Source organism: Trichosurus vulpecula, chromosome 2, assembly GCF_011100635.1.
Source record: "Trichosurus vulpecula isolate mTriVul1 chromosome 2, mTriVul1.pri, whole genome shotgun sequence".
In the NCBI taxonomy this organism is placed as follows: Eukaryota; Metazoa; Chordata; class Mammalia; order Diprotodontia; family Phalangeridae; genus Trichosurus; species Trichosurus vulpecula.
The window spans coordinates 84016121-84028776 of NC_050574.1; the positions used below are offsets into that span (position 1 = coordinate 84016121).

Here is a 12656-nt window from a genome sequence, read left to right on the forward strand (position 1 = left end):
TCTCAAATTCAATATGTAATATGTCCAAAGCTGAATTTATCATCTCCCCCTCAATACCTATCTCTGGTCATCTATTTCTGTTGAAGACACCACTATCCCTCTAATCATTCAAGCTTGAACTTTCAGGTTCGAATTTGTTTCTTTTCTCTTTCTTATTCATGCCAAATCATTTTGCTAGGTCCTTGTACTAGTAATTAAGGTGAGACTATTTTATTGTTTTTTCTTTTAGAATGCTCAAGTAATCAAGTGCCTTTGATTTAAGTCTTGCTAGGTGCTAAGCCCCAGGCCCACACCATTTTGCTGATTAGGTATGAAGCCTTCAGACCCTAAGAAGTGTATATAAACTCAGAGGTGAGCATTTTGTTTGGGGCTCTCACTCACTGGAAGAGTACCCTGTGATTTGATTAGATGAGATTCTGGGCAGCCATTGTTAAGAACACCCCAGCTTTGAAAAAACCCGGATGTTGGTGCTTCTCTGGTAACCATGTGTTACTGTTTATTGTGATTTAGTTAGACAGAAATGGTGATCTGTTTATATTGTCACTGTCATTTCTGTTTGTATTTTCTCTGCAGTTTAGGGGACTGATCTTTTTCCCCTGAACTAAGTGAATGAGATATGTATGTTTGATGAAAATGAGATTGTTAACCCCTTAAGGTTGTTTTCATTAGAAAATCAGATCAAAGAACCTGTGCTTGTAGCTCTCCTGTGTGCTGGTGTTACTAATCTTACAAATTCCTTGAGGGCAGGAATTATGTGTTTTTTCACATGAGATAAAATATATAAAATACACCTCAATGTATTTTATAGTTATAAGCTGCTATTATTCATAAACAACACATTTATGCTTTCCTTAAAAGAACCCTGTGAATTATTTAGGAAAAAAGATAATTTCCATTTTCAGATAAGACATTAAGGCTGTTTGAGGTTAAGTACTTTTCAAATGATCATGTTAATCAGTGTCTGAGTCATAATTAAAGCCCAGCTCTCAAGTCCAAGGCTACATACGCTGCCTTTATCTTAGCATCCTCAGTTCTTTCCAGGTGTGATGTTTTGCACATTGTATGGGTTTATTAAATAATGAAATCTTGAATTTAATTAGCAGTAACTAAGCCAATGAAACCCTAAGTAGAGTTAATATAGCATGCAGAAAATTGTAATTCATACCACAGTAGTAAACATCATCTTGACTGAATATTTTGAATATTGAATATTGAAAATTTTGTTAATTTATCTGTTCCCATTTGTGGTTCTGATGAACAAAACTACAAATACTGTAAGAAGAACGGTACTCTGGTAGAGAATCTTGAAGGTCTGGTGAAAGAATTTGCATTGTTTATATAATTGCCCAAGAAATATACGGTGTTTTCTTCTTCATATTATGCCTTTTAGTCTCTCCCACAGTTTTCAGCCCTGATAAGCTATAAATGCATCACCTACCCAGTAAGCCATTGCAGATGCCCAAATCCTACAGAATGGGAACAAACCAGAAAGTACAACGTATGTCTTAAATGACTAGGATATAAATGTGAGGATTCTCAGGTTAAGACTGTATAGAGTTCTGTAGGCTATGGCTTAGATGTATATACATCCCCTTTACCTTTTTCAATATATTTGCCAACTTCTACATGGTCATACCATCTGCTTTCAACCCTACAGTCTATGGAATAAAAACAAAACAGGTAAGGACAAGAGACTTTTTTTTTGTTCTCTACAAAGGGTGAGTGATATAGGCCCAGGGCCAGGATAAAAGTTGGAACAACTAAATGGTGTTTTATAAAAGACTAAACTTGTGGCTAATGGTCCAGAAGAAATAATTTAATATTTTAAGGGTTTGTATACAGATATATACAACATGCCTTTAGAATCCAGCTTTTTCCAGCTTTACAGATAAATAGTTCCACTTAGATCCCTTCTTTTAGAGTGCCTTAGTTCAAATCTTAGCCCTGCCTCAGATCTTCTGTGTGACCTTGGGGAACTTACTTCACTTCTCTATGCTTCCATTTTCTTCTCTATAAAGTGAAGGAGTTACACTAGATGATGTCTAGAGTCTTTTCCAGCTCTCGATCTAGGATCCCCTGGTCCCACCCACACCCCTACCTTGAATCCACTGTGTTAGTCAAATTATTGTCGGGTTCCCCCCATCTCTGATGTGATGTTATACCTAATGACACAAAGTAATCTTGAAAAGAACAACTTTGTCTATATGTAATGAAGGAGGTTTAAGGACACTGCATATCAACTTGGTCTTATCTATCACAAAATATTTCCCAAGAATTTAGGTCTGTAAAACCAAGGTGAATGCTAAGGAGAGACCCTGTAGTTGGATTTCCTATAGTCAATCAAGAGAGCTTATTCAGGGGAGTACTGACTGATTTGGAAGATGGAATAAATATAATTTACAAAGAAGGGCATCTTTGGGAAGGGGGACAGTCATGGAGGCTGGATCAGTGCATGCTAATGATCAGTCACCAATTTGTCCTTAGCACTCAAAAGCCATCTGATCCCAGATACCGATGGCTCCATTCAACACAAGCAGCTTCGATACAGCCCCCTTCACCCTGATGGGCATTCCAGGGCTGGAAGAGTACCACATCTGGATTAGTATCCCTTTCTGTACCATGTACCTTGTGGCCATTGCAGGTAACTCCATCCTGCTGTACCTCATCACCATGGAGCAGCATAGCCTGCATGCACCCATGTTCTACTTTCTCACTATGTTAGCAGTCACTGACCTTGTCTTATCTACCACATGTGTTACCAAAACTCTCAGCATATTCTGGCTTGGCCCTCAGGAAATTGCCTTCCCCAGCTGCCTCACTCAGTTGTTTTTCCTTCACTATAGCTTTGTCTTGGACTCAGCCATTTTGTTGGCAATGGCATTTGACTGCTATGTGGCCATCTGCTTCCCACTGAGATATACAACCATCCTGACTCCCCAAGTCATTGTCAAGATTATGGTGGGCATCTCCTTCAGGAGCTTCTGTGTTTTGGTCCCATGTGTTTTTCTGGTAAAGCGGCTACCTTTCTGCCGGACACACATTATTCACCACACATACTGTGAGCACATTGATGTGGCCCGGCTTTCTTGTGCTGACATCTCCATTAATATCTGGTATGGTTTTGCTGTGCCAATAATGACTGTGATTTCAGATGTTTTCCTTATTGCCATCTCCTACACACTCATTCTGAAAGCTGTCTTTCACCTCCCATCTCGTGATGCTCGTCAGAAGGCTCTAGGGACCTGTGGCTCCCATGTCTGTGTCATCCTCATGTTCTACATACCAGCCTTCTTCTCTATTCTAGCCCACCACTTTGGGCACAATGTACCTCTTACCTTCCACATTATGTTTGCTAACCTCTATGTGGTCATCCCACCTGCCCTCAACCCAATTGTTTATGGCGTGAAAACAAAACAGATAAGAGACAAGGTCTTTCTCTTGTTCTCTATGAAGGGCACAGGGTAACATGGAACTGAGGAGAGAGTGAAGAAGTTGTTGTCTTAAGGCCCAAGACTCAGTTTGTGACTGGCGGATACAGAAGGCATGATTCCATTCTTCAAGAATCTATGATTTCATTGGTATGGTGACTCTTTGCATTTTTAAAGATCACAACTCCTTGGTAACTTAGTATATGTAGTCTTTAGTAGTAGTCCTTAACAGTGACTGTGGCAGAAAGATTCATTGCTGTGCAACAAACCTGGTGATAAGCCTCCTTGAAATCAGATAGACTGGCCCTCAGACAGCCGATGCACAATCCATTGTCAGTCCTACACTGGAAGCCATTGTCACGTGCTATGAGCTCCCAGAACATGTCATTGCTAGAAGAATATTCATGATCCAGTCACATCCATATCATAACATGGCATCAGAATAATACTTTAGGGAGCTTCACAAGGAATTGTCGTGACCTGATTTGATATTCTTTATTTGAACCTGTCTTCTTCCTCTGAATCCAATACTCTTTCTATCATGCTACATTATCTCTCACTACTTTATTCTCTACTTAGCAGTTTCTCTCTACAATCACATGCCATGGAGAAGATTTCCCTAGAAAGGAAATTTACAAAGTCAGAACTGTCTTTTGTATTTGATGACTTTTTTTCTGAGAGATAAGGAGAATCATACACTTTTCATTGCATCATTATCAAAGTATATAGAATTTGGACTTTGAGACCTTGGTCTTGGATATCTACTCTACTTATTACCTGTATGACCTAGTTTCTTATCGTCCCAATTCATCTATCAATAAAATAAGGAAGGCAAACTAGGTGATTTCTAAAGTGATGTTCACTTTCCAGATGTAAATTTAAGGATCCTATGGGTGGAGGACACCTGCCTGACACAGAACACTTTACTTTTAAAGTTCAACAAGAATACAGATTTTGACCATTTGCAAAGATTCATTCCGGAAGACATAACGATGATAAAGGATTCAGGGCAGGGTGCACTGAGGGGGTGTTGGGGAATGTTATCTCTGCTTTTTTTCTTGCTGAAACTTACTGAGGCTACTATCTCCCATTACAATAACCTGTTTTGAAAATAAAATCTTCTGGAGCCCAGCCACAATAAATCATAGACATCATTTATTTCTCAACTCTGGATTTAACACAGGTCTAGGTTCTAAATAAGGGTATTTGTACGATTATAACTGCAGCACCACTTTGCACAAGTGTCCTTAGAACGCTGCCTTGGGTTAGAGGTACCTTATAGGTCAGCAACCACTCAAGACTATAGCTTCTGAATGCCCATAAATGTGTTTTCTTTTCCTAGGCCTACCAGAGGATGCAGTAATTCAAAGCAAAATATATTTAAACAAAATGCTTGATAACTTGGCATAATAGCAAAATAGGTGACAAGAAAGATTCTAGGGTGTCCCAAAAGTCTTACTGCAGTTATAACTTATTAAAGTATATCTAGTACCCATAGTAGTATGCTTTCTTAGAGGTTGCCATACCAGCAATGAAGAGACACATGTAGGGAGTACATGTGGCCAAGAAACATGTATGTATATATGTGTATATATATATGTGTGTGTATATATACACATATATATACACACATATACCTATATACATATATATGCATGTATGTGTGTATATATGTATTATATATGTATGTATAGAGAGAAAGGGGGGACAACACATAGAAGACAAATGTAGTCAGGGAACATGGCCCAGAGTTGTTGATGTCATTGCATGGTTCTCTGCCAGGCAACTCTATTCTCTGCTAGGCTTCTTTGCTGTCATCAGCTATGATGAACAACATAGCTTCCAACTGAAGTTTCTCAACTGAAATCTCTACTAGGTCCCTGAAAATCTTTAAATTGACAAATGAGATGGCCTTTCCTGAATCTGATCCTTCTCAACCTCTCTATAGCATTTGACTTGTGTAGAGGATAGGACACTAAATCAGAAGTCAGCAAAACCTGTGTTCAAAACCCATCTCAGACAATTATTACCTTTTGTGAACCTAAGCAAGGCACTTGCCTCCATTTTCTAATTTATAAAATAAGAAGATTGGACTTGATAGACTCTGTGGCTCCTTCTAGTTCTAAAACTATGATTCTATGAGCCTAGAATGCTTTTTTTCCAAATCCTATTACTCCCTGTGTTTGGCGGGGTTGGGGTTTTGGGGGGTACTATTTCATCCCAGCAAATCATTCATTAGACCATCGGAGTCTAGGCAGCACACACATTTCCCATCTACCATGACCTTATTATCTCCACCCACCAGGAACAACAACTGTCAAGTTTGGACTAATTAGAGTAGGGCAACTAGGGTGTTAAGGTGACTGGGGGCTATGTGATAAGAAGATCTGTTGAAATAGTTGAAAATGATTAGCTTGAAGAAGACTCAGGGGTAGGAGTAAGGAGGTGAAAGCCATCCTAAAGTACTTGAAGATCTTCCATATGGAGGGAAGATTAGATTTTTTCTGCTTGGCCTCACAGGGCAGAACTAGGTAGAATTTACTTGGAGGTGAGAAAAAGGTAAAACAAAAGCAAGCAACTTCACAACACTTAGATCTGTTCAAAAATTGAATGAGGTGCCTCAAAAGAGAAGGCCTTCTATAGAAGGCTCGATCATTCTTTATTCATGGATATCACAGAGGAGTGATTTGAGTGATTCTGCTTCAGATGGGGCTAAGACTAGAGCTAGCCTAATAAGGTCTCTAAGATTCTAGAATTCTGGGTTTATGTTAGCTGGAGTAGTCAGGGGGAGAGAGTTGCTTCATGAAGGAGGTCAGACTTGAAATTAACCCTGAAGCAATACTCAGACTTAGGAAAACTGAAAGAGTAGAGAAGGCTACTCCAGGTTTGGAAAATAGTGTGAGGAAAGACATAGAGGAAAGAATATCTGGTAATGACATAGAAAGAGAGAGAGAGAGAGAGAGAGAGAGAGAGAGAGAGAGAGAGAGAGAGAGAGAGAGAGAGAGACCAATTAGTTGAACTCGTAGGTGAATAAAGGGGGTGATGTGCAAATGAGGGCAGAAAGGTAGATTCCCTTAGGTTAACTAGAACAGAGATTTCCTTTCTCTATTCTTGCCTCACAGCTGACTAGGATGGCACGAAGGTGGCCATACCTGAGGCTCAAAATCGTCCAGGGGTTCAGATGCCACTGTTCTCCATCTTCTTGAAAATGGCTAATAGGGCATGTTTTGCTAAGTTCTATCCCTGCTTACCTAGTACATAGATAGATATAGATATAGACATATAGATATACACATATGTGTATATACACACATATATACGCATACGCATATGTACACGTGCATCTGTGTGCATGACCTATTGTGCTATAAGATACACATGTACATTCAGACAGTCTATCCCCAAACACATCATCATAATCATTATCATCATCATTCTTTTAGCTTATAATCTCCAAGCTCCATGGAAAAAGAGACTTTCAAAATACAGAGAATTGGCTGGGCAGATCTAAGTGTGGGGGAATGGGATATTGTTCCAATAACCTCTGAGGTCCTATGGGCCACTGAGGTTGTCAAATGAAAGAAGACATTTAAAAGCACTTACATAAAAAGCACTGTGGCAAACAGCAGGACCTAAATAGAAAAAATGAGACAAACCCTGCTCTCAAGAAGCTCTTATTTTAAGGGGGAAGACGACACACATTGAACGTTTCAGCTGCAAGTCAAACACAAAAGCCCCATGATCTTAGGATACAGTAGCAAAGCAGATGTTAATTCAGTTAGTTCAGTGAGCCTGAGAACTCTTTTGCTCAACTTGGGAAAGCAGCTATTTTCTCCATCTGTACAATAATCCACAGAACGCTGAATACACAAAAACATAAGAAGAATAGAATAACAGCTTGTCCCATGATTGTGTCTATCTGAAGGCCACTAAAAAAAATGAGATGATGGTGATGATGATGATGATGACAATGATGATGATAATAATATAGTAGCTTATATTTATATAGTGCATCAAAGTTTGCAGTGTACATTTCATATATTATCTTATTTGATCCTCATTACAGCTCTGTGACTTAGGTGCTATCATTTGCCTCATGTACACAAATACGCACAGATGAGAACACACACATGAACACAACAAGATAAACATATCCATGGAAATATTTCATATACATATTGCCACACATAAACACAAGCACAAATTACACACCAACAAGAAAAGTCATATTACACATACTCTCAAAAACAGGAAAGAACACTGAGTCTGGAGTCAGAGGTATTGAGTTTGAATTATGACTCTCCTACATACTTCTTACATGACACTGGACAAGACATCTTTCCTCTTTGGGTCAAAGTATCCTCATCTTTAAAATAAGAAGATTGTTGGGGAGTTGCTGAACAAGTTGTGATATACAATCATAATGGAAAACTATAGTGTTATAAAAATGACAAGCAGGCTGATTTCAGGAGGAAATTGAAGAAATACACACTGATGCAAAGTTAAGTGAGCAGAACCAGCAGAAAAAAATAACAGGAATATTTATGATGATCAACTGTGAATGACTTTGTTCTTCTCAGCAATATGACTTGATCCAAGGCTTCCAAAGGACTCATGATGAAAAATGTTATTCACCTCCAGAGCAAGAACTGATGGAGTTTGAATGCAGATTGATACATACTATTTTTCACTTTATTTCTTGTGAGGGTGTAGGGGATCTTTCTTCTTTAAAAACATGACTAATATGGAAATATGTTATGTGTAACTGCACATGTATAACCTATGTCAAATTGCTTACCATCTCAGGGAGGGGAGCAGGAAGGAGGGAATTCGAAACTCAAAATTAATAAAAATGAATGTTAAAAATTGTTTTCACATGTAATTGGGAAAAATAAAATATTCAAAGAATAAGAGTATTGTGAAAGATGTCAGTTCAAGATCCAAATCTTTTACTCTTTTGGACATATACTGACACATTTCCTGATACTCACTGATACCCAAACATACTCTTGGAGTCTAAGGATAAGTCAAAGTATTTAGTAAGCACCCACAATTTGGGGATGTCTAAAGCTGTTTCCCCAACGTACTGACAGATTGGCCTAGTCCATCTCTCTCAGTGACCCAGTTATTTCCACACTTTGGTTACCTTGATCCATACTAGATGCAGGAAATGATGCTGGCTTTTTAAGCAATGGAATGGTTAATTTTTTTCTGATTTCATGTGGCGTGAACTCCCAGGGGTCTCAAGAGATATGGCTTGCTCTGCACTAATTTATTTATCCTCACACCACAGGGAATAAGGAAGAACAAATAGCCCCATGTCTGCCTTCTCTTCAAAGTAAAGCTATCTGCTCCATCTGCATTCCCATTCTTTGAGCTTGTACCAGGACTAGGACCTGGTAGGTAAGTAGGTAAGATAGTGGGAAAGTCTAAAAGCAGAGTAAGAAGATCGTTTTAAGAACAACTTTGAGTGACTAAGATATTTTGTCTATTATAAATGCCCAAATTAACTATAAAGGGCTTATAAAGTAAGATGCTATTTGCATCCAGAGGAAAAAAAACTGATAAATAGAAGTATGTATAGAATGGCATGTGTGTGCATATATATATATATATATATATATATATATATATATATATATATATACATACATACACACACATGTAAGTGTGTGTTTGTGTATTCACATATACATTTTGGGGTAGGAGGGAAGAAAAAAGGAAAAAATAAAAAATATAACACGGTAACTTCATTATATATTTAAAAGGAATAGCAAGCTGTACATAATAAATTTGCAGTTTCATGTACAATCATCTTTTTTTCCTATTCTACTATGTCATGGAAATACTTGTTTTATTTAAGCTTAGAATAAAACAAATAGAAAATTAAAAAGCTGAGGTAGCATTCCAGCTAGTTCGGTGGCAAAGTCCTGAGTGGATGAGAAAGAAGTGAGAAGAGATGGATCCCACTTTCAATTTCTGTTGACTGATCTTGGTTTCTACTAGAAGTCAGCATTCCAGAAAAATATCTGTGGCATGAGCAATAGAGAACAGAGAAGAGGACAGGGAAGCTCCGTGGAAAGGAGTCTCAGACCCTCAGCTATGCTCTAACAAGCAGCAGCAGATGCACAGGCTAGGGGAGGACAAAGACTCTTGGCTTTAGTAAGTGGAACCAGGGTTCACATCCTGACTCTGTTACCTCCTTACTCCGTTAGTTCCCTGCCTGACTGGACAAATTCCATCTGTAAAATGAAATAACTGAATTAATTTTTCTTGAAGACCCCTTCTAGAAGCTCAAAATCCTGATTTCTCCTTCCTGAATCTTCAGGAAGTGGCCTTTGGTATATTTTTTAAGTATATGTTGAACCACAATATGTACTTATATGCACATTATGTACACAGTGTGCATGTGCATGTGTGTGTGTGTATGTGCAAGGATGTGCTGGTAATTTTTTAACAGTTAGCTCCAAAAAAAAAAAATTGCACACACAGTACACCTTTAAATCTAAAGTTTAATTTGCATTATTAACTTTTTCTCCAATGTTTTGTTAAGTCTAGACAATCAACACAACAACAAATCAAGCTCTGCTGATTTCTGAGGTGTAAATGCTTATTCTGAAAATTTAACCACTGGCTCTCTTTCACAAGTTTGAGGGGGCTCCAGTATACCCTTTCAGATGCCTAGTTGACATATTCTAGCTGTGTGATCTTGGGCTAGGCACAGGGATGTAAATGGTTTTCATAAGGATATAAATTACAGAGTAGGTGCCAACCTGAGTTGATGGAACTTATCTGGGAATTCCCTCCCTATCTTAATGGTCTGGTCCCTGGAGATCATTTAATCCAATTGCTTCTTTGTCCTGAGGAAAAAATGGAAACCTATGGAGCTGAAGTGATTTATTTAAGGTCACTAAGGTATAAATTGGCAGAGCCAGGAATCAAAATGAGAGCCTTTTATTCAGCATCCAGTTCTCCTTCTGCTGTTTCATGAGACTCCCTTTAAATCAGGGCTCTCCAAACTTAGCTCTGTGGTATCTTGGCTTCCTTTACTGAAGTGTTTATGTAAATTTCCATGCTTGTAGGTGGGCTGCATAAATCACACTGCAGGCAGCATGCAGTGCACAGTCTGCATTTTTGGATAGCCCTGCTTTAAATCAAGGTGCTTCCTGCCTTTAAGGAGATCCCAGCTGACCCAGAGGGGTGCAACAAGCACGGTTAAAGAGAATTAGAAACCATGTCACTATCTTCCTTCAAAAACACTTTCCTTTTCTTAACAGCCCTATTACTGCCCAGGGTACTATCATATCCCCAATCATCCAGGATGATAACCTAAGTATCATCCCGTACTTCTTATACACTTTCACCCCTGCCCCACCGTATTTAATGAGTTGTTAAATCATAATAATTCTATTTTCAGAATGTCTCTTGTAGCCCCACACCCCTTCTTCCCTCTAAAACTGCCACCACCCTGGTGCAGGCCTGAACTACTACAGTACCCTTCACAATGGCCTCCCTGCTTGGAGTCTCTCCCCACTCCAGTCCATCCTTCTCCCAGATGTCAAAGTAAACTTCCTAAAACACGGGTCTGACCATGTCACCTTCCCCCTTGCATCCCATTCAATAAACTCTAATGCTTTTGTTATCTAAAGGATCAAACATAAAATCTTCTTTTTGTTTTTAAAGCCCTGACTCTTTCCTATATATACAGTCTTCTTACACCTTCTTTCCCTCAATATACTCTCCACATAATCTAGGGGCACTAGCCTCCTTGGTATTCCTTGCACAAGACATCACTTCTCTAGCTGTCCCTCATGACTGGAATTGTCTCCTTTCTTACCTCCACTTCTTGATTTTCCAGGCTTCCTTCAGTTCCCAGCTAAAGTCCCACTTTGTACAAGAAGCCTCCCTCCTACCCAAGTTCCTTCCCTCAGTTGACAATCTCTGATTTATCCCATGTAAGTCTTGCTTGCACATAGTTGTTTGCATGTTATCTGTCCCAATAGATTTTGAACTCCTTGGGAGAAGGAACTGTTCTGTGCTTTCTTTTGTATTCCCAGTGCCTGGCACATAGTACGTGTTTAATGAATGCTTGTTGACTTGACTTGACTAAGATTGGTTGAAGGTCTCAGGGACATTCGGTCTGGGGAAGAGATTTGGGAGAAATGCTATAGCTGTGATGTTTTAAACATGTGAAAAATGCCATGGAGAAGAATGATTATATTTGTTCTTCTAGAAACAAGGTGGGGGAGAGGGAGAGGAGTTACAGAGGCAGATTTAAGATCAACACTTCCTAATAATTCATGCTATCAAAAGATGGAATGGATTGCCTTAGGAAATTGTGAGTTCCACAATCCAGGAGGTCTTATAGTAGCGACTGGATGACCACTTATTAGGGGTACTTTAAAGTAGATTTTTTTAGAGTTGGATAAAATTATCTCTGAGGACCTTTCCAATTCTTTGTTGAAAAGGTTTTTAGTATTTTATTTCCTCCCAATTACATGTAAAAACAATTTTTAACATCCATCTTTAAAACTTCGAGTACCAAATTCTCTCCCTTCCTCCCCTCCCACCCCCTCATAGAGAAGGCAAGCAATTCTATATAGGTTATACACATGTAGTCGTGCAACACATATTTCCATATTAGTCATGTTGTGAAAGACAACATAGATAAAAAACTCAAGAAAAATAAAGTTTTTTTTTAAAAAAAGTATGCTTCAATCTGTATTCAGACACAGTTATTTCTCTGGGGATGGAAAGCATTTTTGTCATAAATCTTTCTGATTTGTCTTGAGTCACTGTATTGCTGAGAATAGCTAAATCATTCATAGCTAATCATCTTACAATAATGCTGTTACTTTGTAAAATGTTCTCTTGATCCTACTCATTTCATTTTGCATCAGCCTATGTAAGTGTTTCCAGGTTTTTCTGAGAGCATCCTGCTCATCATTTCTTATAACACAATAGCATTTCCATCACAATCATGTAGGACAATTTCTTCAGCCATTCCCCAAATGATGAGTGTACCCTCAATTTCTAATTCTCTGCTACCAGAAAAGAGCCACTATAAATATTTTAATACGTATAGGTCCTTTTCCTTTTTGTTTTTCATCTTTTTTGGGTTCAGACCTAGTAGTGGTATTGTTAGGTCAAAGGGTATAAAAGCCCTTTGAGGATAGTCCCAAATGGCTCTACAGAATGGTTGAATCAGTTCACAACTCCACCAACAAT

At 38.6% G+C, this 12656-nt stretch overlaps 1 protein-coding gene across 1 annotated transcript; it reads left to right on the top strand.

Moving 5' to 3' along the window:
• The first annotated feature begins 2514 nt into the window (after positions 1-2514).
• LOC118838740 (olfactory receptor 52H1-like) lies at positions 2515-3465 on the top strand. Its single transcript, XM_036746104.1, has one exon. It carries the CDS (start codon positions 2515-2517, stop codon positions 3463-3465), a length of 951 nt encoding a protein of 316 aa, XP_036601999.1.
• The last annotated feature ends 9191 nt before the right edge of the window (positions 3466-12656 follow it).

Excerpts from the sequence above, each read along its gene's own strand:
- LOC118838740 (XM_036746104.1), top strand. The coding sequence starts at position 2,515 with ATGGCTCCATTCAACACAAGCAGCTTCGATACAGCCCCCTTCACCCTG.